General features: G+C 51.9%; 2 protein-coding genes across 2 annotated transcripts; one reads left to right on the forward strand and one right to left on the reverse strand.

Annotated features, from left to right (window-relative positions):
* Nucleotides 1-1,045: 1,045 nt before the first annotated feature.
* SLC2A10 (solute carrier family 2 member 10) lies at nt 1,046-17,424 on the reverse strand. The gene is made up of 5 exons (XM_044262910.1): nt 17,359-17,424; nt 8,073-9,332; nt 7,290-7,412; nt 4,967-5,102; nt 1,046-2,898 (listed from the first exon to the last, which is right to left on the reverse strand). Exons 1-5 carry the CDS (start codon nt 17,360-17,362, stop codon nt 2,820-2,822), a joined length of 1,602 nt encoding a protein of 533 aa, XP_044118845.1. The 5' UTR covers nt 17,363-17,424; the 3' UTR covers nt 1,046-2,819.
* Nucleotides 17,425-24,149: 6,725 nt separating this feature from the next.
* On the forward strand, nt 24,150-27,131 carry TP53RK (TP53 regulating kinase). The gene is made up of 2 exons (XM_044262296.1): nt 24,150-24,602; nt 26,539-27,131. Exons 1-2 carry the CDS (start codon nt 24,170-24,172, stop codon nt 27,015-27,017), a joined length of 912 nt encoding a protein of 303 aa, XP_044118231.1. The 5' UTR covers nt 24,150-24,169; the 3' UTR covers nt 27,018-27,131.
* The last annotated feature ends 748 nt before the right edge of the window (nt 27,132-27,879 follow it).

A 27,879-nucleotide genomic window follows, 5' to 3' on the forward strand; every position in this document is an offset into this window, starting at 1 on the left:
ATGCATGCTCCATGCTCAAGAACACCTCCTCTGACTCATTCAATTCACGCTGCTGGGCTACTGGATGTGCTTGGCATTGATTTCCAAAGCCATGACTCTTTACAGAGATTAAGCTGGGGGCTTCAGGAATGCAGAGGAGAGGAATGCCTCAGAGGGAAAGTTATCAAGAGCCGAGGCACAAACGGAAGGCCATGCATGATTCAGCCACAGGCGTGTTCTGTTGAGCTTAAAAGCTACTTTTCACTTAAGAATCAGCTGCCGTTATGAATAAATCAGGAAATTTTGCATCAAGGTCTGAACTTCTGGATTTCCTTGAAAGTATAGATGGTCAGGCCATGATGGGCACGGCAGGCGCCAGCTGGAATTGGTCAGCTCTCCCTTTTACAGAGGGCCTGTGTTCGCCATTTTCCACAGACCTCACTGCTCCCTGCTGTCTTGCCACAGGGGTCTAATCGTTTACATTCCCTGTCTGACCACTGAGTGTATAACCCTGACCACTCTAAGATTAGTCTTTGTAGAGACATTCGGATCTGAAGGCCCCATGAGGTCAGATAAAAGGAGTGGCGTGCTGGTAAGTGTGTGTATAGATTTTATCTGTTTATTACACAAAACTTACAGATTTACAAATAATAACACTCTCGTAAATATCCTTTATACATTCTATAGAGCCAACTCATTCTTGCAGATGAATTTATTTATTGCCAAATTCTTGTATCCAAAACCAACTATCACTGCAATTTTGCCATCACTTGACAAAAACAGACCAGGGATAAAGGCGGGACAGCAATCCGACTCAGCAAAGGAGCCCCTCCCGTCTGGTCTCTGCAGAGCGGGCGTAGTTTCGACGGGAAGGTGGGAAGGCGCTGTTGACGTTAATGAGTCAGACGAAAGTAGAACAAGGAAGATGTGGGTCAGAACACCTTCAGAGATGGTGTGAGCCACCTGTATGTTGCTTTGGGCAATAGCATTCGAAAGTAAAAGACTATTCCCTCAAATTTTAGGGCCACTCGCCATGTCTCAGCTACAGACTTGACCGACACACGCGCAAGGTTAATTTACATTATTAACATTTTATCCATCACAGGCTTAAGGCTGGAACATCAAGGAAACAATAAGTCAAGCTGCCTTGTAGGCTTCCCCCATCCCCGTGGTGCCACGTCACCCTCGTACCCAGAATCGGGAGACACGGAGGATCTCCCCTGTGTCTGTCTGTAGACAGACTACATGCACCTCACCTCAAGAGCCCAGATGACAGTAAAATGTAGCAAAGTAAGGAAGTGATGAGGTTTTAGTATTTATTACTTTGGCTTTTAATATAATTTACTGAAATATTCCATCATTTAAAAGGAGTTTTAAATTTTTAATTAAAAGTTATCTTTAAATTAAAGTTCTAACTTTTTAATTTAAAGTTATCTTTAAATGGCTGTTTAACAGCCAGCTGGCCAAAGTCCTGAAAATGTAAGAAGGGGCTCTCACAAGGTAATGGGAGGCGCCTCCTGCCCATCACTGGGTGCAAGGGAAGCATCTAGAACCAGAGGAGAGAAGTCGAGAGTCCTGTGGGTATGGAGCAGGCATGGACGACAAAGCGTCCTCCCACACCGGCTCCCCAGTCTGCTTTAGCTCTTCATTTTCCTCAGCATCTGGTACCTCACTCCTGCCAGGCCCTTCCTCTGGTGACTTCCAGCCTGACTTCTTGCTCAGTCTCCATCTGACTCACCTGTCAGGGTCTGACCCTGAACAAGGTCCCACAGGTGGGCACCTGAGTAACACGGGGAGCAGAAACCTCACCCCCCCACACCCTTCCCTGCCAGGCCCCGACTAGCTGAATAGGACCAGCTGCAGACCCTCCTGCAGGAAGACAGGGGTTAAGTACACCTCGGGGGCCTAATCATCCCCATTCTGCAGATGCGGGACCTGAGGCTAGTGAGAACTGTTAGCAAGCCAAGGTCAACAGCGCCCAGGAGACAGGCAATGCCAACAGCCGGGCTTGTTGGCCTCCAAACCCACCTCCGTTCTGCAAAGCTTTCCTGCACATCTTGGAAATAGCTCCTGGAGCTGGCTTCATGCACCGTGGAAGCTCTTGGGTTTTAGTGCCCACGATTCTGGAATTCTATTTACGGCTGGCTCCCCTAATTAAAACTGACTTCACTAAAGAGATGGCCCACCACTTAGGAGGAGGGGCCATGCTGAATACGCGCTATCTTAGCAGCACTTAGAATTCCAGCTCATTGGCAGAGGAAGCGATCTTAAGAACACCTTGGTCCAGGTCACCCATTATACATATGGGGAAAACTGAGGCCTGTGGTCATACAGCCATGACACCACAGAAGCAAGGTTGGAACTCACGCATCTTCTCCCTCCACCAGTCCGAGTTGCTGGTGAATTAACAAAGCAGGCTTCCCCTCACCAGAAATCTCCAGCCAGATGGGAAAACAGAGCAGAGAAGATAGTATCCTCATCTGGATTTGGGGGTGAGACCAGAGGAAACTTCCTTCCAGGGCTGGGATCCTAGAGGTTCTTTGAGAAAGCAACAGCCTCCATGAGATGTTGTTATTATAAGTACTGCAGGGATGTGCAGAGACGCGGGGACACTGAGGCAAGAAGGCAAATCCTCAGGACCCCTCAGAGCCTGACAGTCAAAAGGAAGACGTTTGGGTTCTCAAACTTTCTGCTCTTTCACCTGGGCCCAAAGACCTCCTCTGGAGCAGGGATGACTTACAGGACCTCCGAGAACTCGTGCTCCAGGAGCCAGGCAAGCAGGAAGCTGGAGACTACCTGCTAAAGCCATGGTTCCAGCATCTTCCAGGCAGATGGGCTCTTCAAGAGGCGGCAGAGACCTCAATGCGGGTGTACGGAATGCGGGCGGACCTCCGCCTGGGGCCAAAGCTCAGGGCGAACCTGTCAAGCAGAGAGTAGAATGTCTTTGTCTCTGCGGACTCTGAACTCAGGGACTCATATCTGAACTATAGGGACTGAAGTGATGACTGCCAGCCCCTGGCAACGCCCCCTTATTTTTCTGTCTCCTCCTAAAGTCATGGCAGACTCTTTGCCCCACAGGTTGGCCCAGGCTCTGCCATGCGACCCCGAGTCCCCAGGTCCAGCCTGACCCTCCCCTCAATTACCTCCTGCTTTCTCCCCAAGGTGGCTTCTACCTGCCTTTCTGCCTCCTTAGCGCCTCATTCCAGAGGAGGGGTTCTGGAATCTTCTCCCAAGAAAGCCAGGATGGCAGAGATTCCAGATGGCTCCTGGTATCTGTATCCCCCCCTTATGCCTAGTAACAGTACCCTTGAATTTTAGTGGAGCACAGGGCTCCCCAAATGAAAGCACCTGTTTCTTAGCCTCCCCCGCACGTAAGTATAGCCAGGTTCTGTCCAAAGGATGTCGGTGGAAATGACAGGTGCCTTTTCCAGGCTTTGTATCCCCTTTCTCCCTTCCCTCTTGTAGGCCTGTGGTGGCTCTCCATCATAGGCCATGTGGGAAAGGTCATTATCAAAGAGGCGGCAGAGCACCCAGAGAGGAGGAGCCTGGGGCCCTGGATGACCTCTCGAAGCACAGCCGCCACCCCAGCCCTGGACCCCCCACATTGAGACTATCCTGAGCAACCAGATCTACTTCCTAACCAAAAGGATTGGGTCGCCAAGGGGCCTGTGGAGGGGTCAGCCAACACACTGGGGTGTTCCACTGGCAGAGATCCCTCTGGGGTGGAATGGAGCAGGTTAAAGGCTTTTACAGTGGACCAGTTCTGCATCCCTTCAGGGGCTGGGGAGTGGGGGTGGGACTTGGCAGGCAGTGCAGGAGGCAAGTTCCGACTCCCACTTAGAATGATTTATTTTTTTAGTCATTTAGGGCCTCCTAGGAATAGAACGGGCAGTTAGGTGCTGATGACTCCCCTTACTACAAGAAGGAACCAGGGGCATTTGCCAAGGATATGTAGGATGGTAGTGTTTTTAGGTGTCTTCTGATGCTCCTATTATTCTCTTATTTGAACAGCCCAAGGCCCCATGATGCTAAGATTCTCAACTCCTCTCTATGATCCAAAGACCTTACATGACTGAGCTCCTACCAACTTGGCTGATCTGATCTTTTACCCCTCCTGGCCACACTCCCTCCCTCTGTTCCAGCCACACTGGCTTCCTTGGGGTTCTTTGCATATGCGGGATACACTCCCAACCTCAGGGCCTTTGCACCTGCTGTTCCCTCTACCTGGAATTCTCCTCCCCCTCATCTTTACATGGCTGTCTCCTTCTCACGAACTGAAATTGCACCTTCTCAGTGAGGCCTGTCCTCTCTGGCCTCCCACTCTAATTTAGCCACAACCCCCACTGTTCCCTACTCTTACAGTCAGGCCTTCTCAACATATTTCCCTGTTTCATTTTCTTCAGATACATATCACTAGCCAAATGCTCTTGTTGCTGCATTTGTTGGCTTGTTTGTTTTCTGTCCCCCTTCTCCACCAGAATGGAAGCTCCATGAGGACAAGGACCTTGCCCATCTTACCTGGCCACATTTCCCAAGATCCACACATGGCCTGGCACGTAGTAAGGACTTAATATTAACACCAGCTGAATGAGTAGATTAAGCCCGCAATTCTGCATGTGTGACTTTAAAAGGCCACAGTTATACTATTCTCTATTCTCTAAGCTCTATTCTCTAAGCTCTATTCTCTAAGCTTCCAAGACTCTAAGATCCTGCTACTCTGACCTCATGCGATTCCGTAACTGCATGTTTTTGAAATTCCCATGAGCTGGGACTTGAAGTCCAACGAAACTCTGCTTTAGGAAGACACAACTCCAGGAAAACAGCTTCCGTACGAAGACAAGACAAAACGGACTGTGTCCAGGCACTGTAACATGGTCACGAGGAGGAGAAAAACACCCTCTTGGAAAGGGAAAGTACACGGAGTAAACCCTGAACGGATTTGCTCAGGATATGCTCTGAGTCCTTCCCGAGCCCTGTGTCCTCTTACCTTCTCTTCTGGAACTGCTGGTCTATCTCTGCCAAGGACTGGCCTTTTGTTTCAGGGACAAATGCATAGATGAAGCCCAGGCCGAGGACAGCAGTCAGCCCATAGAGCAGGAAGGTCCAGGACAAGCCGATGGCGCCTGGGAACAGGAGAGCAGAAGCGTGGGCAGGGGCGCAGCTTGGGCCTAATGGCTGGTTCCAGGGTGAGCAACGCCAATCAGCTCACCCAAAGCACATTCTCCAGATGTTCGATGTGCAGAATTACGACAACAAGCTGTCAGATAAGCGCCTTAAAGCAGGAGCCTGACTGGCTATTCCAGAGGCAGGCAAAGGGCCAGGGCCGAGACCCGCAAACACAGGCGTGGGCATCGGGTTGGTATGGGAAAGTCACCTACCTCTCAGACACTCACCAGACTGAGGTCATAATCTGAAACCATGAGTGGAGGGGGAAACGGCATTCACTTCAACAGCAGCATAACTACAGGACCCCGCCTCGGCCAAGCCCAGCCCCGAAACTAAAACCAAACTGGTTATTGGGTGAATGAAGTGACTGTCCAGGGAATAGAGTTTCAGCCCGTGTAGCCTGTGTCTGACTCCCAGCCGGCTCCCAAGCCCTCGCCTCTTCCAGGAGCCTCGGGTGAAGGCCCAGGACGACCCCGGCTCCTGTGAAGTCCGGCAGCCCAGGGCAGAGAAGGGCTTTGCGGAGGCAGAAGCACAGATAACCTTTCAGAGTCGTGGCCATTCTCACCTGTAGAGGTCATGGCCTCTGAGCACCCTCCCCTGACCAGGCAGGTCTCCACTTCATCCTCACACCAGCGGGGAGAGAGCTGGACGGGAGTGAGCGGGGCTCGGTTCTAGTGTTCTCCCTGCCGGGGGTGGGGGGTGCTTGGGAAAGATGGACTGCCTCATGTGTGAAATGGGGATGGGAAGGGTATGATACAATTCTAGTAAGCCCCTCCCTCCTTCTCTCTTTCCCTCCTTCCTTCTCTCTGTCCTTCCCTCCCTCCCTCCCCTCCCTCCCTCCCTCCCTCATCTTCCTCCTTTCCTTCCCTCCTTACCCCTCCCTCTGTCCCTCTCTTCCTCATTTACTCCACATAAAGGGGATGCTTGAAGACTGAGGCAACAGGAAGAAGTTTGGCTTCCCTAAGACGGCGTTGGGGGGGGGGGTGCTGGGAGACAAGCACAGTGGACATGATCTTGAACCAGGCTTTCCCACAGCCCACAGCAGGGCAGCGCTGGGGGAGTGGTGCTGTGCCTTTGAGGAGGAAATGCTTGGCTGCAGAAAATGGGGGCATAACTGAGCCCTAAGAACTTGTGTGCCTTGGGGCTCACAGGGAAGGAGCCTCTCCCACGTTGGTTCCTTGGACCAGGAGCATCTTAGCGACTCAGAGACCCTTTCCGGTGTTCTGGGCGGAGATAATTCCCACCGCACCCCACCACGGCTCAGATGAGGTTCGAATGCGAGGTAGGAAGAGAGAGTGTCACCCGGACTAGATATGAGATCAGAGCGTCACCCACACTAGAAGTGTCCTGCCGGCAGGTGGGCACGAGCCTGTTTGAGCCGGTTTAGAATAGAACAGGTGGCGGCCCAGTACCTGCTGGTCTCAGCCACATTCTCACCAGTGAGGGTAGGGACTACCGCCCACTGCCGGGCCTGGAGAATTTTACATTCCGCACAGTTTTATTTACAGAATCGTTCTGCGGCTACAAGAAGGAAATTTTCAAAAACTCCCCTGCTTTAATGTGAGGGCTTTCGGGCTACAATAAAAACAATGGACGTCTGTGTGTGTGCATGCGCGTGCACGTCTGTGCAAACGCTTGTGTTGTGGGGGAGGGACCACAGGTCCACACTCAGGCCTCCAGACTCCCCCATCCCCCCACCGGGACTTTGTTCCCTCCCCTACTACACCAATCAGAGCCAGCTTCCAGACGGAGGCTCCTCCCCGCCTTCAACTTTGACTCCCAGGCTGTCAATCAAGTCGGCCCCCTCATTGATGGGGCCTGGAATTATCAGGGGTCGAAGCCTCGAGGGTCATGTCTTCCCTTGTCTTTGTCTGCCAGCCTCTGTCCCCACTTTGCTGATACTAGCACCCCACTTTTCCTTCAAGGAACCATCTCCCCCACGTCTGTCCACATGGTTGGGTGAAGCTGACCCCCACCCACCCTGACTCCAGGGGCTGGTACTTGCCCCAGGCCTGGGCATCAGAATCTTGCCGCCTTCCAGCTGCGGATGGCCATGCAACCTTGCTGAGCCAAGAAGAGCCCACCCAGGCCACTGTTCCTGGAACAGAAGGACCTGGACCATGGACTTAGGTCAGAGGACTCACCGATGAGGTCGAGGAAGGAGAGGCTGACAAGGAGGTTGGTCGCCCAGTTGAAGCTGTTGCAGAAGGCGAAGGCTCTGCCTCGGATCTCCACGGGATAGATCTCGCTGAGGACAAGCCAGGTCACTAGGACAGCAACGCAGGGAGGACTCATGGGCTGGGGCGGGAACCGGGGCCTGGCACCCATGGTCCAGCGGGCAGCCCCCCAACAATGTGACTCCTCAGAATCTCGGCCTCGGGACACCCAGTCCTCCCCTGGCCTCCCCCACACTGCTGCAAGAAACCTTTCCTCCTTCCCTCCCTCCCTCCCTTCTTTTTTAAGATTTTATTTATTTGACAGAGAGAGAGAGCATAAGCAGGAGAAACAGCAGATGGCAGCAGGAGAGAGAACCCAATGTGGGGCTCAATGCCAGGACCCTGGGATTATGACCTGAGTAGAAGGGAGACACGGAACCGACTGAGCCATGCAGGTGCCCCCAGAACCCCTTCTGAGTTAACCCGTTGAGTGTTCTACCCAGGGGCAAACTGAAGTTTCATGAAGCCTGAAACTTAAATAATTAGGGACCCTTTATAAGAAAACTAAACAAAAGCCTACAAACAGAAAATTGGGCCCGTGGAAGGAGTGCCCGCATCAGCAAGGAGCCCTAAAGTGTAAGCTTCCCTGGCATTTCGGTCAAGTCACCTCCAGTGTCCCTCTGAGACCCTGACTGACAGGGTCCCCGACCTTCCCGCTGGGTGGGGTGGGGTGGGGGGCTGCAGAGTCCCTGCCAGAGAACACCCGCCTACCTGGTCCAAACCCGAAGGAGAAGGCGCTCACGAAGACCATCATGCAGACCAGCGCGGCCCAGTGCAGCGCGGCGCGCTCCGGGGCGGAGGGGGGCGTGGGGGTAGCGGTGCCCAAAACAGGCCACGGAGGGGCTGTGGGGGTCTTGATTTTCTTAGAGGCTGGCAAGCCTGGCTCCCCTGGCTTCTGGCGGGTCGTTGGTGGGGGGTGTGGAGTGACAGGCCTCCGGGGCAGGCTTGAGTCTCCAGGGAGGCCAGACGGCCCGCTGGCGTTGGGCACAGCCAGGCAGCCTGGGCCGGAGTCCATGGGCACAGCCAAGCTCACGAGGCCGATGCCACTGACCGAGAGGGCCATGAGGGCACAGCCAGCCAGTAACAGCGCCCTGCGGCCCGCTCGGTCCACCAGCCCCAGTGCCATCAGGGTAGCCACTACCTTCACGGCGCCGAGCCCCACGGAAGCCAGCACGGCGGAGGAGGCCCCACGGAAGCCGACCGAGTGGAAGACGGTGGAGGCGTAGCATAGCACGTTGGGCTGCCCCGTTAGCTGCTGGAAGATCACCAGTCCCAGGCCCACCACGGTCCGGCCTCGCATGTTATCCCGGGCCCTGAAGAGGTCCAGAAGGGAGTAGCTCGGCCTCGCCAGCTTGGGGGCCTCACTTCCCTGGAGAGGAATGAGGTCCCTGCAGGGTGCAGCCTCAGTGGTACCGGCAGGGAGACAGGAGAGGCTGAGGGACTGCAGCAGAGCAGGAGCCACGGCCCAGCCGAACATATGCCTCCACCCTCCGGGGACGCCAGCCAGGGCGTAGTTGAGTGCATAGGACAGCAGGATCCCCAGGGTGATGCCGGCCTCGTAGAGGGACACCAGCACTCCCCGCTGCCGTGGCCCCACCAGCTCCGCCACATAAATACAGCAGGCCATGGAGGAGAGGGAGATGGCAAAGCCAGCCACCAGGCGGCCCAGGACCAGCCAGGCCAGGGACCCAGCCAGGCCCAGGCTCACACTGCCTGCCAGGAGCACTCCATTGCTGCCGAGGATGGCTTGTTTCCTGCCATAGCGGTCGATGAGGACGCCCCCCACCAGGGAGGCCAGGAGAGCCCCCAGGAGCAGGCTGCCCACCAGGAGCTCCTGCTCCAAGCAGGATAGCCCGAAGTCCAGCTGCAGGGGCAGCAGGGCGCCTGATATGACCGCCAGTTCGTAACCAAAGGTCAAGCCACCCAGCAGAGACACAGAGGCACACAGGGGCAGGAGCAGTTGGGGACGGCCTGGAAAACAAAAGCAACAGGAGCAGAGTTCAGGATGGTTCCTTGCCACAGCATCCATCCCTGAACTTCCCCTCCATCTGTCAAGCCCTCCTGTATCCATCCAGCTACCCACTCTGTTCCCCTGTCCATTCACCTATTGATCTATCCATCTCTCATCCATCCTTCCACTCCTTCCTTCATCCACCCGCCCCTCCACCCAACTACTGTCATTCATCTCTCTACCCACTGATCCACCCATCCATCCATCCATCCATCCACTTCTTCCATCATCTCTCCATCCATCCATCACTTCACCTTTCACCGACCGACTCCATCCACTCATTCACTCTTCCATCTACTCCGGCATGCATTCATGCATCCATCCATTCACCCATTGTCTAGTCATCCTCTTCATTCTTCATTCATCTCCTCCATTCCTCCATCCCTCCCTCCCTCCACCCATCCCTCCATCCATCTCCTTCATCCCTCTATCCCTCCATCCATTCCTCCATCCATCTCTTCATCCCTCTATCTATCCCTCCATCCCTCCATCCATTTCCTTCATCCCTCCATCCCTCCACCATCCATCCATCCACCCATCCACTTCTTCCTTCATCCCTCCATCCATCCGTCACTTCACCTGTTCACCGACCGACTCCATCCACTCATTCACTCTTTCATCTGCTCCAGCATGCGTTCATGTATCCATCCATTCACCCATTGTCTAGCCATCCTCTTCATTCTTCATCCATCTCCTCCATCCCTCCATCCATCCCTCCATCCATCCCTCCATCCATCCACTCCATCCATTTATCCAGCCATCCGCCGGCCCACGCACACATTCATGCATCCATCACCTGTCCTCCATCTACCGATCCATCCATCCATCCACTCCATCTCATCACCCATCCACCCCTTCATCATCCATCCATTGGCTCTAGCTAGCACATACTCATCCATCCATTCGTCCATTCAAATACTCTTAAATTCACCATCCATCTGTTTCTTGATGCATCTACCCAAAATACAGCCATTCAGCCACCAGTCTTTGTATTCCATCCCCTGCGTACCCATCCACACACTTGCCCATCCGTCCGTGCATCTGCCCATCCAGTCATTCAAAAACTTACTTATCTGGTATCTACAACATGCCAGACAGTGTTCTTGGAGCTGGCAATACAGTGGTGTTGCCAAGCACCTGACATTCTAGTAGGAAAAGGCAGACAATAAGTAAATCTATACATAACTTCCAGGTGGTAATAGATGTCATTCTGAAAAGCAGGGAAAGTGGATTGAAAAGGATGGAGAAGTTCTGTGTTAAATAGGGTAGTCAGTTAAGACCTCTCAAAGAGAGAAGATTTGAGCAGAGATCTGAATTGAGTGAGAGTGAAAGCCATGTAAAATCTGGGAGAAGAACATTCTAGACAGAAGGAACAGCAAAAACAAAGGCCCTGAGGCAAGACAGTTTTTGGTATGTTTGAACAATAACCACTAATATTAATAGCCAGTGCATACAGGACACTAAGTGCCAGGCTCTGTTTTAAGAACTTTACACACATTTACTCATTTAATTCTTTTTTTTTGTTGTTGTTAAGATTTTATTTATTTGTCCGAGAGAGAGACAGGAAGCAAGCGCACAAGTAGGGGGAGTGGTAGGCTGAGGAAAAAGCAGGCTCCCTGCTGAGCAAGCAGCCCAATGCGGGATTCTGTCCCAGAATCCTGGGATCATGACCTGAGCCAAAGACAGACATTCAATTGACTAAGCCACCAAGGTGTCCCTACCCATTTCCTTTTTACAACAACCCTAAAACACATTATGATTAGCATCATCCTCCAAGGCTCAGAGATGTTAAGAAACTTTCTTATGGTCACACAGCAAGTGCGTGACTGATGCAGCTGGAGAGTGCTGGCTTTTAATCACTGTGTTTTCAGTAAGGTCAGGGTGGCAAGAACCATAGGAGATAATGAGGCAGAAGTAGGCAGGGGCCAGGTCACATGGAACTTTTTAGGTCATGAAGAAAATAATGAATTTCATTTGCAGTGGATGGAGGCAAGTGTTGGGAGGCTTGAACTGAGCAGAGGGTGTGGTCACCAGCACATATGGCTCCTGAGCACTTAACATGGGCTCACGTGATGAAGGAACTGAATTTTAAAATTGTATTTAATTTTCATGAATTGAAATTTAAAAACAGCCACATGTGGCTCGCAGCCCCCATACCGGCAATGCAGGTACAGGTTACTCTTAATGCTTAATTCACATACTTGCACTTACATACTTCTAGAAGCATCTAGATTAATAAAGCAGTATCTATCTCACTCACACCCATCCTGGGCCTGACAAGAACATTCATAATACTGCAGTCAGATTCACTGAGTGTTTTCTCTGAATCAGGCACTGCTTTGGGCACTTTAAGTGCAATAACATCTTTTTAATTTAATATAACTTCATGGGGTGGGATTTTGAATTATTTATAAATGAACAAACGGACCATCAGAGGTGAAGTGGCTTGTCTAAGGTCAAAAGCAGCAAGGAGCTGAACCTAGATTCAAAGCCAGGCGGTCTGGTGCCACAATCCGCCCCCTTAACCACCCCATTTCCAGACCTTGGCATAGTATGACTTTGCGCTGTTCTCTCCTACCTCTACCTCTCCCCATGTCTATTAGGTGATTTTTGTGTAGGGGGAGAAGTTTCGTGGGTGGAAGGCTCAGTGCCCATTTCTGCTCACCCTTCTCCCTCCCACCCCGCCCTCCTGGGAACTCACCCCCTCCTTTCCCTGGCTGGCCATGTGCTTCCTTCCCGTTCATGACCATCAATGAGACGCTAGGAAGATGAGGGGGTCCTGCCCTGTCTTCACCTCCCTTTGCCCCTTCTCCCTCGGTTCCTGGAGCTTGCTGCCAGAAGGGAAGGTTCCTTTAAGCCATGTGAGGCAATTAAGTGAAAACAGAATTTGTTTGCCATTTCCTCAGTTCCTCTGGAGCTGAAAGGAAACCCAGCCAAGGGGCTCAGAGGCCAAGTTGACTGTCCACAGGTCCTGCTGGAAAATGCACCGGGGCAGATTCAGGTCACAGTGGTTAAGAGCAGAGGAGCAAAAAGAATAGTGAAATAAAATAGTAATAATAACCGGCGTCATTTATGGCGCAGCTCCCCTGTGCAAAGACTTTTAGTCTCTCAACTCATCTTTGTAACAACCCCAACAGCGAACCAGCAGTGTCTCATACAACGATGAAGGACAGCCCCCAAGGAGTCAGGGTCATTAGGAAGACTAGGGAAGCACATTCCCTTCCTTACGCTTTCCTGGCGCCCACGGCCTCTGCTAAGTCCTAACTCCTTCTCATGTCCTTCCAGGCCCTACCTGAGCTGGGGGCCCCAGCCCAGCTCCTCAGTCACTTCCCCTCCCCCAACTCTGTCCCCACTTCCCCTCCCCCTCAACCCCCCCCCACTTGTTCCCAGCACACACCATCCATTTTCATGTCCCTCTGCCCTCCCCTGCACCCCCTGTCCCACCCCCCAGGCCCACTCCTGCTCCCCAGTCCCAGCTCGTGGTCACCTCCCCCAAGGGCCTGGAGTTTTACATCTCTGTTCTCTGGCATCCCCCGCCCTCTGTTGGGGTCACTGCCTTTCCCTGTGCTTTGTCTCTCAGTCTCCTGGTTTGGGTACAAAGGACCGCCCCCACCTCCACCCCCACTGCCTAGCTCCAGGGCCGTGTCCCTGACCCAGATCTGGCCAACCAGCAGGTTCCCAGGCCCTGGGAAGCGATGAAAGCCACGTGGCTGACTTTGGGTCAGTGTGTTTGCTCACCAAAGGCACTAAGCTGGTAGTTTACCTGCCTGGAGCCGCTTGGGGCCATCTTCTCCCTGGGGGGTCCCTGACAACACTGTCCGAGCCCCAGCGCCTGAATCCATGAACTTCTCAGTGACTAAGAAATATCCCTTTTTCCTTTGGTCCTAGTTTTTTCTTTTCTTTTCTCTCTCCTCTTCTCTCCTCTTCCCTCCCCTCCCTTCCTCTCCCCTCCTCTTCTCTCTTTTTTTGCTTAAGGCAAACCAGGGGCGGCCCTGGCTAATTCCTCCAAGCCACACTTTTCCCATCTCACCAACTCTGCCTCCCCCCTTCACTGGCTGCTGACAGCATCTCAAGTTTGTTGCCGTGTCTCCCTCATTAAACCGGGCGGGGCAGCGATGGAGACTTCCTGCCTGTGCCTCCTGGGCCCCAGCCCTGTCCTGATGCCCCAGAGGGGCTCGGTAAGGTTTCCGCCTCATGAACCGAGGACTGAGTTGGGGGACTAGGGAGGTGTCAGCAGGTGGCCTCCCAGGGGCCATGTCAGATACACTTGAACCTGGCAGAATGCTGTGTGACCGCCCCAGGGGTCCTGTGAAAGCCTGAGTCATTCTGTGCCGAGCCCCTGGGGGTCCCACTTCAGTCTGGAAAGACCCGAAGTCCTTAGAGTGGCCTTCAAGGCTCTGCGGGCCCTGCCTGCGTGCCACCCCCCTTCTCTCTCCCTCTCTCTCTCTCTCTCCCTCTCTCTCCTCTGCCCTGCCGCCTTCCTTGCTGTTCCTCCTCATTCCTGTCTGACTCAACTCTAGGCCTGTCACCAGCTGTCACCTCTGCCAGGAGAGCCCTCCCCCTCCACTCCTTCTCTCTTTCCCTCTGCTCTTGGCTCAAACATCACCTTCTAGGGAGGCCTTCTCTGGCCTAAAAAGACCAACCTCCCCATCCACCCAGCACTTCTAATGCCCATCCCCTGCTGGTTTTCCTCCAAGGTACTTCTCACGTCTGAAAGAACTATATGTTTCACATATTTTTTTTTAAAGATTTTATTTATTTATTTGACAGAGAGACATCACAAGTAGGCAGAGAGGCAGGCAGAGAGAGAGGAGGAAGCAGGCTCCCCGCTGAGCGGAGAGCCCGATGCGGGACTCGATCCCAGGACCCTGAGATCATGACCTGAGCCGAAGGCAGAGGCTTAACCCACTGAGCCACCCAGGCGCCCCTATGTTTCACATATTTATTGTTCTCTACAACCAGAATGTTGACCCCAAAGGAACAGGAATTTTTTTTTTATTTGTCCTTAGCTGTCTCCCCCATGCTGAGGACACTTCCTGGCGCTCAGTAAATACTTGTTGAATAAACAGAAGATTGGATGAAGGGGCTCTGGGGGCTTAGGGAAGCCAGAGAGGAAGTGTCCTGGCTCTTGAGACAGAGGTCTCTTTGGAGAGGTCTAGGGCCTGGAAGGGGCCAGACTCCACAGGAGTGAATCCTGGCCCCCCAAATAGGGCCCAGCCTGGGTTTGGGAACTGCTCCCCCTTTCTATTAATTATCTGTCTAGGGCACCTGGGTGGCTCTGTCAGTTAATTGTCTGACTCCTGGTCATGATCTCAGGGTTGTGAGATCCAGCCCCACAACAGGCTCTGCATTGAGCTTGGAGCCTGCTTAAGATTCCTCTCTCCCTTCCCTCTGCCTCTCCCCTGGTCCACACACGGGCGCGCGCAGCGCCCGCCGTGTGCACACACACACACACACACACACACTCTCCCTTTCTAAACAAACCAACAAAAGGTTGTATGTGAAGTTGTCTCACACTGGAGAAAATCCCTTAATCCTCTAAGACCCTCACTGCAGAGGACAGAGCTTCCCAGGGAGAGAATCAGGGAGCAAGGGAAGGGGAAAGAAGTCAGGTTTTGGAGGTTTGGATGTATCACCGGCTGCAAGTCCCAGGGAGCCTCTTGTTGGTGACACCAGAACAGTCTCCCCACCAGAAGTCACATGCATTGGGTCCCTTCCCTGCCAGAGAGCTGCGACAGCTCTCCCTCAGGTTCCAGGGAGAAACGAGAGTGACACTGAACTCTGCTACTATCCTCAGCCAGAGGGCTGGCTTCCAAACGTCCCAACATGGCTAATATTCCCAGAGCACTCACCACAGCCAGCCTGCCTCTCCCTCGGGAAGCCGTATCTGCATCAGCTGACTTAATTCCTACAGCAAACCTGTGACCCAGGCATGGCTGTCATTCCCATTTTACGGATGAAGTAACTGAGGCACAGAGAGGTGAAGACACTGCCCAAGGTGACAGTTTGTAAATGACAGAGCAGGGACTGAACTGACTCCAGGGTCCCCACACTAGATGTGGTTAAAAAAAAAAAAAAAAAAAAAGGAAAAGAAAAAGAAACAGAAAAGCTCGCATGCGCAGACCATTTGCCACATGTAGGTGGTGAGCTCAGCCCTTTTGTTCATTTGCTCCCGTCATTCTCTCTGCAGCCTTGTGATAGCATCTTTTATGGGGGGCGGGGTCGTTTCACAGATAAGGAAGCTGAGAGTCAGAGAAGTAGACTAGACGGTACACCTGGAAGTGGGAGGATGGGGACTGGAATCCAGGTCTACACCCGAGGCCCAATCCTGGAGAAAGGGAGCCTGGGAAAGCAGCTGGGATGATGGGGAGGACAGAACCTAGGACCAGTTCGTCTGTACCTCCCTCCCCGCTTCCACCCAGCCCCAGCTCTGCCCTCAGAAGATGCTCAGTCAACAGCCACTGGATTAACTTAGGAGGCAGCAAAGGGATCGCAGGGGCAGGTGCGAGGGTCCAAGGTCAAGCTAGTGATCTTGGGAGGACCTCTCTGGGCCTGTGTTTCCCTCAGGCTCTGGGGCAGTGCACCTTGAGGGTTATGAGCATATACTGTGGAGTCCGAGCTGGAGTTGGTGACCAGTTGTACCATGACTCTGCAGGAGAGGCTGGGTGGTACAGTGGTTTGGAATGCAGACCGAAGCCAGAGTGCTGGGCTTCTATCCCAGCTTTTCTACTCCATAGCTGTGTGACCTTGGGCAGCTCATCAACCTCTCTGAGTGTCACCATCTACAAATTTGGGTAATAGTAGTATCTACCTTATATGCCTACCTATCTTGTAGCCACTGTTAGCTATTAGGATTCTCCACAGAATAATCCAGACTGAATTTCTAAAACACAATTCAGGTCATGTCCCACCCCAGCTTAAACCTCTTCTCCAGCTTCCTATGTCATTTGGAATAAAACCCAAACTTCTCGCCATGGCCTACAAAGTTCTCACAGTCTAGCCCTTGCCTAACTCTCTGACCTCCCTCCCACCCTTGTCCCCTTGCCCACTGTGCTCCAGTCACACTGGCCGGACCACACTAGCCCACTGGTGCCTCAGGGCCTTTGCATGTGCTATCCCTGCCCCCTTGTTACTCTTTCTCTAGACTGTAGCACACCTACTTCTGAGTGATGCCTCCACCCCAGTGCCTCCTACCCTGGGAGACCTTCAGGACCCACGAAGCTAAAGAAGCTGCTTCCCTCAACATTTTCACACCACCTCGTTTTTTGTGTTCCACAGCATCTTATCACTCTTGGAGATTATTTCATTCATTTACTCCTTTCCAGCTTCTCAACTGGAATGTCAGCCCCACGGAAGACAGGACTGTCATCAGCTTTGTTCACCACTGAGTCCCCAACCCCTGCCACACAGCAGAAGGATGAACGACTGATGACTGAATGAGGCTCAGGATCCAGAGAGAGAAATGGAAATCCCAGTTTCCTGTAGCAACAAAGCAATACCCTATTCTCCCTGCCACCTCCCCTCCCAGTTGCGGATTCTAATCTTCAGTCTCCCCACATCCAATACGTCCAAAGAAGAGGTTTTGTCTGTGTTGTTCATGGCAGCCTCCCGAGGCCTGGCAACAGAAGTGTGCAGCAAACGGATTCATCAAGTTGCTCGTTTCGGAGCCTCTGTTCCTTTATCTGCCCAATAGGAGCATTTTCCCCTGCAGGGGGGAGGCGGGGAGAGGCTGCAAGACTTGAATTGGTCGGGAGAGGGTCTGCCAGGAGTTCGCGCTCAGTGTCAAGTCCAGAGCACTCCCGGCTCACTTTTTTCTGGGCAGATAGGAGCAGTGAAGGAAGTGCTCTCGTGTCCCCTCCCAGCGCCCAGCCAGGGCCCGCTGTCCCCACCCGACTGGGTCTGGCGGGGGCGGGGGCGGGGGCCGGGGCCGGCGCGCGGCTGGGGTCGCAGGGGCTCCCCCGCTGGCAGCCCCCGAGCTCCACTTACCCATGGCGAGCACGACTCCCGCGCGAGCTGGGGGCGCTGGGGCCGGCGCGCATCCCCCCCGCCGGAGTCCCCGCCTCGGCCGCCAACTAACTTTCCGGCCCGCCTCCCGTCTCCGTCCCTCCTCCCAGCCCGCCCGCCGGTTGCGCCGCCGCCACGTAGGCCAACTCGGGCCCCCTGTGCAGGGAGGCGGGACGAGGGGAGCCAGGGACCGCCCCGGGCCTGGCTGGGGGTCCCCACCCACTAACCTCCTCTTGGTCCCCGTCCACCGTCATCCCTGTTGTGGGGATCCCCACACGCTGCCCTCTGCTGTGCTCCCCACGGGAAAGAGCACCCTCGGTCACTGCTGGCCTCTCCAGCCCTTGTACAGACACACACTCACTCACACACACAATCACACGTTTGCTGACCAACCAGGACACTCATATACCCGCTTCAGCCGCCCAGACCCGCTCCCCTGGACCACGGCGCATTCATTGGACAATTGGGTTGGGACACCACCGGAGGACCCACAGGCGCTGTGCTAGGTGGTGGGCTGGAAGGACAAGACATTCTTTGTTGTTTTTGTGGAGTTTGCCTTCTAGAGGGGGAAGCGCAGAAATATCTGACTAGTGGCGCCTGGGTGGCTCAGTGGGTTAAAGCCTCTGCCTTCGGCTCAGGTCAAGATCCCAGGGTTCTGGGATCAGAGCCGGGAGTTGGGTTCTCTGCTCAGCCAGGAGCCTGCTTCCCTTCCTCTCTCTCTGCCTGCTTCTCTGCATACTTGTGATCTCTGTTTGTCAATTAAGTAAATAAAATCTTAAAAAAAAAAAAAAAAGAAAGAAAGAAAGAAAAAGAAAAGAAATATCTGACTAGTGGTGAAGGTGAGGCAGAGAAGAAAATTAGGCCGCTGGGGTGTACAGGCACAGGTCGCTGCCCCAGCTGGGGGTCTGGAAAGGCTGGGGGGGAATGTTTGAGCTGAGACCTGAGGTTCCAGGCGGAGGGAAGAGCGAAGGCAAGGGCGGCGCCCTGCCGTGGTGGAAGGAGCTTGTGGAGTATATAAAGAAGAAGGGATGTGAAGCCACGGTGTCTGGAGCACAAGGTTTGGTGGGAAAAGTGCAGAGAAGGGTTGGCAAGGGCCAGATCTTTTAAGACCTTGGGAAACCAGGGCCAGGAATGCGGATTTTATTCCCATGGACACAAGAAATAACTGGAGAGTTCTAGTAGGTTATAGAGAGCAAGAGCAGAACTAGGGGAACCCAAGAGGAAGAGGCTGTTGGGAGTTGAGAGAGAGGTTGATTTGGACAAAGGGAAGAGCAGCGAGGGTGGAGGAAAGTAGATCTGATGGCAAACAGACTCAAGGACTTAACCCCTGGGAGAGGAGAGGCTTGGGGCAGAGTTCTGTTCTGGGTGTGCGACAGTTAAGTTCTCATTAGGCATCCGTGTGAACATAGGCAAGCAATTCCATATATGAGCTCTAGAAAGGAACCAGACTGGGGACGCCCCACTAATTCTCCTCAGGCAAAAATGCACTGATAAGGCCTACATTCACATGGCCACAGGCTTGTCCAGCCTCTCGTGGCATGTTCACACGGAGACACTGGTTCATGGGCATCGTGAGTCATGCTCTCACCCAGCGGGGATTGTGTGCCACAGACACATATAGCCCTCTTGGCAAAGAAGCACCACCAAGACCTTCTGAGCCAGGGGACCCTTGTACAGTTCTGAAAACAACACACCCAGATCCTCAGTAGGGCAATTTGAAAACAGGGCTCCAAAATTCTTTGTTCCTTCCCTTGAAATCTAAGTGGGCTTGCGACTGCTTCAACCAGTAGGTGGCACAGAGTTGGCACTGCGTGACTCCTGAGGCTGCGGCTCTGGGACACTGGCACTGGGTACCCTGAGCCTCTCCTAGATGCTGCTATGCTGTGAAGAAGCCCAAAGCACAGAAGGGCCATGAGTGGACACACCAGTGGGTGGTCCTCCTCTTGAAGTCATCCAGCCCTGCTTCCAGAACACGCCTTCAGATGATTCCAGCTCCTAGCCGTCAAATCTTTCCAGCTGAGGCTCCGGACTTTGTGGTGCAGAGACAAGCTGTCCCTTCTGTTTCCAGTCTGGATTCCTGACCTGCAAATTCCAGGAGTAAAATCAATGGGTGCTTTTCAGGTGCAAGGTTCTGGAGTAAATTGTTATGCAGCGATAATAATAGGAACAATAGATTATTAAGTGATAATTATACACTTTAAGTACTTTGCATGTATTAGCTCACTGTTAACCCTCACAACTGCTTCATGAGATAGTAACTATTACCATTTGCTCCTGTTTTATGAATGAGGAAACTGAGACAAAGGGAGGTGAAGTAAAGGGCTTGCATAATAAGATCTGTTGTGCTCAAGGACACACAGGATGTAGCTGGGCAGGGAGTCAAGCCCACTTATGAGGAAATCAGGCTCTTCTCCATCCCACTCTGTTGCCTTTCCGGGATGGAGAAGAGTCCAAGGAGGCCTCGTGGCCATTGTCACATGACAATTCCTCCTCCATCTGTGAGCATCCAGAATTGTCACGTGGATGTCTGTGAGTCCTTACTCAGCTATAGACCCCAAGAGTTAAAGCCAGAAATAGACAAGACCCCTTAATTCATGCTCTAACGGAAACCCATTGTTCTTATTCCTCATTGCACTTTCTTGTACTGATGAAGATGTTTTGCAATGACAGGAACATTCTAATCGCCAGGCCAGAAAAGATCCAATAGCAAAGGAGTGTCTAGAAGACCACATCCCCTTCTCTGCCCATGATCATGTACTGAACACATACCAACCCCACTCGTGATCACACACTCCCTGCCCGGTGTCTTGCAGTAGCCCCCTGGTCCTCTCCTTATAAAACCCAGGTGTCTGTCTTGTGGGAGGAGAGGTCAGGTGTTAAGGTTTGAACCTGTCACCAACCATCCCACCGGCTGCCTGCATCCCAAATAAATTTCTCCCTTTCTCTTTCCCAAACCCTGGCCTCTTTGAGTTACTGGCCTCTCTCTCTCTCTCTCTCTCTCTCTCTCGGAGGAGTTAATCTGCATTCATTGGACAACAGTGTTGGCAGACAGAGCCAGGAGCTATGTTTCTGATCTGTCCAGCCCCTAGAGGATCCCAGGTTGGAACAGTGGGTCAGGGCAGTTGCTTACCCCTTGGTTTCCTGAGTTAGGGTGGCTATGACAGATTGGTAATATGGGAGCCTAGTACAGCAAGGCCTGGGCTGTTCCATTTCCATGGGATAACCTACAGAAGCTGTATGTTAGAAAGGGCATGAAGTTCCTAGATGTTCTCGACCTCTGTGGCTCACTTTAAATTCATGAGGATATGCAGGATTGCTGTCGGGCTCTGTCCCTCCTAGAGAATGGAGCATCCCTCTTCACAAGTGAGAACGGAAATGATCTAATGGGTCCTTTCAGTAAGCGTCTTCAAAAATGGCTTCCCAAGAAGGTGGGCAGGACTGACCAACTTGTTTCTAATACAGCAAAAGTGAAGGATGTCATCTCAGAAATTAGGTTATAAAAGATGGTGATTTCCATCTCGCCCACCCTCTTCTGATCTGTCACTCACCCTCTCTGGCAAAGCCACCTGCCACGTTGTGTGCTGCCCAATGGAGAGGCCCAAAAGGCAAGAACAGAGAGTGGCCTTCAGGAAGTGCCAGTCCTTAAATGGTCATACAAACATACAAAAAAGGAAAGTCCGTGATGATGCCAAAAAGAGATGTCAGAACTCATCAAAGTTGGGTTTCTCTCCTCTGAGAAGTCAAGGATGGCCTCCCTGAGGAAGTGACCCTTGAACTGAGCCTGCAAAAATGTCTGGATGGGTCGAGGCAACAAAGGGAGGGAAGAGCACTTCTCTTTTGAGAAATAGCAGATGCAAAGGCCCTAACAAAAGAAGGAGCCTGGTAAGAATGAGAGACTATGAGAAGGCAAAGGTGTTTGAAGATCAGAGAGCAAATGGGAGCTTGGCCGGAGATGAGCCTAGAAGAGAGACAGAAGGGTCCCATGTAGGACCTCGTGGGTCTTTAATCCTAAGCGCAATGGGGAGCCATTGAAAGGTTTTAAACTAGGTTTTCCTATGATAGAAGCAAGAACCAGTCTGGCCACAGTGAGCCTGGGACTTGTAAATATGTTTGCACAGAGGATTTTCCAAAGGAGGGGTTCAGACAAATTTGGTAACCACGGAGATGGCTATGTGGTCACTAACAATTATGATAATGAAGCCACAAACTTGGGAAACTAGGCGTTGTAAATAGCACTGGTTCTGGGTGAGCTCTGAGTAGTCTGGGCTGATGAAAGCTGCTGGAAACCACATTGTGCCCACACAAAGGGTCTGATGCCTGAGAAGGTGGCATGGCCCGGGTATGAATGGAATGCAGGGGCTGCAGAGCTGAGGGCTGGTGTCATAGCAACCCTTGGACGAAAGGGCCTTTCTTCACTATTTCAAACAGGGTCCCGGTGATGGGGGGAGGAAAATGAGCATGCCAAGAGTGCCATCCATCCCCCAGGCACCCTCACAAGCAACATCTTAATATTTCACCTTAATAAACAATTCTCATGGTAAAACTAGAAATCTGAACCTTAAAGATATGATGCTCGTTTCTCCATCACACAGTGCATCAGGGACTTGAGGCTGCCTCCCCAGTGGCGACGCCTGGCCCCCTTCCTCCTTGCTTCCAGAGCAGGTGTCTGTCTGTACAGACCAAAAATGCCAGATTCTCACTTTTCCAGCTGCCTCGGCAGCTAAAGCAAAGACGCATGGACCATTTGTGGCCAACGTCCTGTGGAGGAAGCCTAGTGGGTGGGAGACGAGGGACTTCCAGCAAGGGGTTTTCTCCCAAATAAAGAGAAGTGTATAGGATGTAGCCCCTCTCCTCTTTTTTTTTTTTTGTGTTCTCCTAACATGTGTGGAACTTTGGTGGCCGTCTTGTGACAAGCATAGGGGCCAAAGCTGAGGCTGACAAAGGGGATGAATACAGACATAAAGATAAAAAGATGGAAAGACCTTGGGTCCTGAATATCATAAAGTGACTGAAGAACACTCGGGACCCCTTACTTCTTATAGTTTTGTTCTGTTGGATAATAAATGAACTTATTATTTATCCTAAATAAGCTATTTAATTGACAAAACTGCTGCTTGCCGCTTAAAATATCAAAACCGTGGCAGTTCACTAATTGTCCCATTATAATTCCTCCACTACTTCCTTTTAGTGATATTTTCCCAAAGCTGTAGCTGAGTTCATGACTGCCCTGCTAAAGAATAGGTTTTCCAGGGGCGCCTGGGTGGCTCAGTGTGTTAAAGTCTATGCCTTCGGCTCAGGTCATGATCTCAGGGTCCTGGGATTGAGCCCTGCATTGGGCTCTTTGCTCAGCACGAAGCCTGCTTCCCCCTCTCTCTCTCTGCCTGCCTCTCTGCCTACTTGTGATCTCTCTGTCAAACAAATAAGTTAATTAAATCTTAAAAAAATAATAATAAAAGACTTAAAAAAAAAAAGAATAGGTTTTCCAGCTTCCTTCTTAGCTTCATGGGCCGTGTGACTGAGTTCCCGCCAATAGGATGTGAGTGGAAGTGATCTGTGGAACTCTGGATCGAGTTCTTAGCCTTCTGTCCCAAATCTCATCCCACTTCTTGCCAGCTAGGGGGCGGGGGCAACGGGAATAGATTCCTAGAAGGGAGCAACCAAGTTGAGGATGCCAGGTCTATACTTTTACGTAAGAAAGAAAGATCTCTCATAATTAAGCCACTATCTGAGGTCACTTTTCATAGCAGCTTATCCTGCAGCCTAACTAACGCAGTCCCCAAACACCCAGCCGTTCAGTGATGGTACAAGTCAGGGTTCTTGCTGTAAGCCACACAAACCGCCTCGCTCCTGTCTCTGAGCACTGGCAGCCAAGAATGGGGGAAGGGATGGTCTTCTACAGTGCGTTGTGGCTCTGGGGTACCGCCCTATAGGGAGGCCCATCCCCCTGAAGACTGGTTGGATGCTGGGAGCCTACTTTTAATAGCTGTTGTATTAAGCCCTCCATAAAGAATAACAGCTTTCATCTACGGAATACTTCTCATATGCCTGGCATAGTTCTATGTGTTTTACCCCTGGTTCCTCATTTAATCCTCACAAAACATCCCTGATGGATATTATTTACAATCTTATTTTTAGATGAGAAACTAAAGCACAGAGACTTGCTCTTCCCCAAATATGCCAGGCACACTTCTCCCCCAGGGCCTTTGCACTTGCTAGACCTTCTGCCTGGAATACTCTTCTTCCAGGCACCCACTCACAGGGCTCAAACGTCACCTGTCCACAGAAGCCTTCTCTTTTCGCAGAAGGCTTCTTAATCACCTTATTTAAGACTGTACCCCTACCCACACCCCGCCGCCACTCTAACACCCATAGGGTGACCATATAATTTACCGTCCAAACTAGCACGCTCTTAAGAGTCCATTAGTAAGGGGCGCCTGGGTGGTTCAGTGGGTTAAAGCCTCTGCCTTCGGCTCAGGTCATGATCCCAGGGTCCTGGGATCGAGCCCCGCATCGGGCTCTCTGCTCAGTAGGGAGCCTGCTTCTTCCTCCCTCTCTCTCTGCCTGCCTCTCTGCCTACTTGTGATCTCTATCTGTCAAATAAAAAATAAATAAAATCTTTAAAAAAAGAAAAAAAAAAGAGTCCATTAGTAAACTATTTGCTGAAGGAGCCAAAGAACTGGGAGGCGGGGCCACCAAGGCCAACCATCAGACTCAACCCTGCGGGAGAGAGCCCAGGAGGGCAAAGAAGAGTCTCTGACCGAGAGTTGCCGAGGACTTACGGAGATAGCCGAAGATGTGGGAGGCGGGGCCATTTCCACAGGCGGAAGTGCCGGCATTGGAGTGGCCGAAGAGGTCCGAAGGCTTACGGAGCGAACCGAACATCGCCGGGAGTTTCCGGAGAGAGCCGACGGGCCCCGAGCGGCGGCGCCGGGGCTTCGTCATGGCGGCCGCCGGGGCGGGTACTGTTGCCGGGAAGAACGAGGACCCGGCGCCGGAGGCCGAGGCGCTAGCCGCAGCTCGGGAGCGGAGCAGCCGGTTCTTGAGCGGCCTAGAGCTGGTGAAGCAGGGCGCCGAGGCGCGCGTGTTCCGCGGCCACTTCCAAGGCCGCGCGGCCGTGGTGAAGCACCGCTTCCCCAAGGGCTACCGGCATCCGGCGCTGGAGGCGCGGCTCGGCCGGCGGCGAACCGTGCAGGAGGCCCGGGCGCTGCTCCGCTGCCGCCGCGCAGGTGAGGCGGCCCGGCCCGGAGGCCTGGGGGGCCCGGAGACCTGGGGGCCCCAGGGACACGGGCGAGGGTCTCCCCCGAGCGCCGCGCCCCGTTTTGCCTCAGTTTCCTTTTTTATCCTCCGCGTGAACTTCTGCTGCGAAATGCCGTCCTTTCATCTCTCTCGTTAGTCATTCTTTCGTTCTTGAGGACCTGCGTTTTCTAGCAGGGGGAACCATTTGTGCTGGAGCCGTTGCTCCTGGTTCAATTCCTAGGTCTGCTGCCCCTGACGGGGAGCATGCTGTTGGCCTGCCCCGAGCCTTGGTTTCCCTGTTTGTACCCTCTCAGTGTTCGATCATTATCTCCCCATTCATTATTATTTTTTAAGAGATTTTTTTTTTTAAGATTTTCTTTATTTATTTGACAGAGCGAAATCACAAGTAGGCAGAGAGGCAGGCAGAGAGAGAGGAGGAAGCAGGCTCCCCGCCGAGCAGAGAGCCCGACGCGGGACTCGATCCCAGGACCCCGAGATCACAACCCGAGCCGAAGGCAGCGGCTCAACCCACTGAGAGAAAGAGCACAAGCAGGCAGAGCGGCAGACAGAGGGAGAGGGAGAAGCAGGCTCTTCGCTGAGCAGGGAGCCCCACGCGGGACTCGATCTTGGGATCCTGGGATCCCCAGCCCGTGGGAAGGCAGCTGCTTAACCGACTGAGCCACCCAGGCGCCCTCATTCATTACTTCTTAGATGTAAATACAGATTCTTGCGGTGGAGCGAGGCTCTCTGCGTTCAAATACCGACAGCACTGCTTCTTACGCAGGCTTTCAACAACTTATTTAACCTCGCCCTCGGTTTCCTCACCTCTACATGGGAGTCACAGTATGTTTGGATGTATGGCCGGTACATAGAGCTCGGCCCTTTTTCGGTTTCATTAAATCGTTTGTTACTTTTTCATTAAAACCGTTGTACTCCGTCACAGTACGCCCTGTCCTCAGATGGGAAACTGAGGCTCAGAGAGGGAAGGTAACTGCCCAAGGTTACACAGCTAGTGAGTGACCCAGTCAGGCGGTCAGGCTCTCAGCCCATAAGCTCTGACTCAGAAACACTGGCTTTTGACTTTTACATATCCTTTCTTTCATTACTATTCTTTAGGCAGCTGCTTTACACCAGAACATTGTTAGGTAGTGGGAGAGCTGGAGGAAATTCGGTAAGGACAAACAGACATCTCTGCCCTTGGGGGAATTTAATGAAGTTATTTGTGTGTTCCTGTTTTCTGTTTTCACCCTCTCTAGGATGTAAGTTCCATTAAGGAGGGATCATAGCTGCTTTGGTTCCTGCTGTATCCTCACGGATAAGTCTTCAGTGTCTAGAATAGTGTGCTGGGCCTGATTGTCAAATAAATACTCACTGAATCTTTGAATGTAATGATTTGAATTCTTGGAAGGATCATTCTCATGTTCTAGAATCAGAAACAAGCTAAAAGAATTGGTGTGACTTTTAGGTTATACAGCTAATAAGGAAGGGAGGCAGGATTTGTACCCATCCTTTCTAACTGCAAAGGTGAATCTTTCAGCCAACACTGTTTGGCCCGTTTGTGTCCTTTTGAGGTAGAACGTACTCTGACTAAGCTTAACCTTCTGGCTCTTTGTTTTATTTTGTTTTGTTTTGTTTTCGGGATAAGTATGACAAATGAAATCCAATCATAAAGAGTGGAAAGGAGGAAGGCACTTTGGCACTACTAAACTAAGCTGTGGGGTGGCTTAAGGCACAATCCTGCAGGGCATGAACAGGGGAAACTTCTTACTTACGTTGTACTGTTCTGCAGCTTTCCTAAATCTTGTTTTTTTGTTTTTTTCCTGAAATAAGCAGATGTGCACTGTAAAAGTCTGGCTCAATCCTTGAAAATTAAACTTAACAGTAAGAAAGAATCTAATCCAATAACCATTTCTGTCTTGATTGCAGGGATATGTGCTCCCGTTGTCTTTTTCGTAGACTATGCATCCAACTGCTTATACATGGAAGAAATTGAAGGCTCAGTGACTGTTCGAGATTATATTCAGTCTACTATGGAGACTGAGAAAACGCCTCAGAGCCTCCTTGGCTTAGCCAGGACAGTCGGGCAGGTTTTGGCTCGAATGCACGATGAAGACCTCATTCATGGTGATCTCACCACTTCCAACATGCTCCTGAAACCGCCCGTGGAGCAGCTGAACATTGTGCTTATAGACTTTGGACTCAGTTTCGTTTCAGCACTTCCTGAAGATAAGGGGGTTGATCTCTACGTGCTAGAGAAAGCCTTCCTCAGTACCCATCCCAATACGGAGACTGTGTTTGAAGCCTTTCTGAAGAGCTACTCCACCTTCTCCAGAAAGTCCAGGCCAGTGCTAAAAAAATTAGATGAAGTGCGCCTGAGAGGAAGAAAGAGGTCCATGGTCGGGTAGAAGAGCCTGCTTGACAAGTGTGGACACTTGGCCCATTTATGTCGAAGTGAACTTGAAGGAGTGCTCTGAGTATGAGGAGATTAGACTTAAATAAAGGTGTTGCGATATTTTTAAGCGCTGTCTGTGATCATGCTTGTTAAGTGTCATTATCATCGGCAGTTGACTGTTCTCCTCAGCTTACTGTGTACAGAAGACATGCTCTAGGCAGAATTGGGTATCGGGAAGAGATCTAGGACAGGCGTCCTCCGGCTGTGCCATGTGTAAGCTGGGTACGTAGGCATGGCACTGCAGAACATCGAACCACACAGGGACAACGTTATTTGCTTTTCAGTCCTTCGGGTGGGATGAGGACAAAGCCTCAGCTGGTGATGGATGTCTCTCTCAGCCCTCCAATCCAGCATTTTCTGTTGGGTACATGGCATAGTCCTCTGGAAACCAATGTAGTGGGATGCCGCCCACATTTTAAAAATGAAGTAGATTCATAGACTAGGGAGTATCAGAGTGCATGACGTGTAAGTACTGTTTTAAAAAATTTGTTTCACAAGATGATACCGGGGAGGGAGACAGACCTAAGAGACTGAGTCTCAGGAAGCAAACTGAGGGTTGCTGGAGGGGAGCAGGGGTAGGAGGGACAGGGTGGCGGGTGATGCACATTGGGGAGGGCATGTGCTATGGTGAGCGCTGTGAATTGTGTAAGACTGATGAATCACAGACCTGTAGCCCTGAAACAAATAATACTTTAGATGTTAATTTAAAAAAAATTTATTTCAAAGGTATATAGACAAGGTATATACTGACTTTTGATGTAAATATATTTCTTTTTTGAGGGTCATAGTACAAAAAGAGGAAAAATACTGCTTAA

This window comes from Neovison vison, chromosome 8, assembly GCF_020171115.1.
Source record: "Neovison vison isolate M4711 chromosome 8, ASM_NN_V1, whole genome shotgun sequence".
Taxonomy (NCBI): Eukaryota; Metazoa; Chordata; class Mammalia; order Carnivora; family Mustelidae; genus Neogale; species Neogale vison.

What these genes read in the sequence shown, in the direction of transcription:
- TP53RK (XM_044262296.1), top strand. Translation starts at nt 24,170, where the DNA reads ATGTGGGAGGCGGGGCCATTTCCACAGGCGGAAGTGCCGGCATTGGAG. An exon ending in GCTCCGCTGCCGCCGCGCAG is followed by an intron (nt 24,603 to 26,538) that starts GTGAGGCGGCCC and finishes TCTTGATTGCAG; the next exon opens with GGATATGTGCTCCCGTTGTC.
- SLC2A10 (XM_044262910.1), bottom strand. An exon ending in CTCCTTCCTCGACCTCATCG is followed by an intron (nt 5,103 to 7,289) that starts GTGAGTCCTCTG and finishes TCCTGTTCCCAG; the next exon opens with GCGCCATCGGCTTGTCCTGG. An exon ending in CAGCAGTTCCAGAAGAGAAG is followed by an intron (nt 2,899 to 4,966) that starts GTAAGAGGACAC and finishes TCTGCTTGACAG; the next exon opens with GTTCGCCCTGAGCTTTGGCC.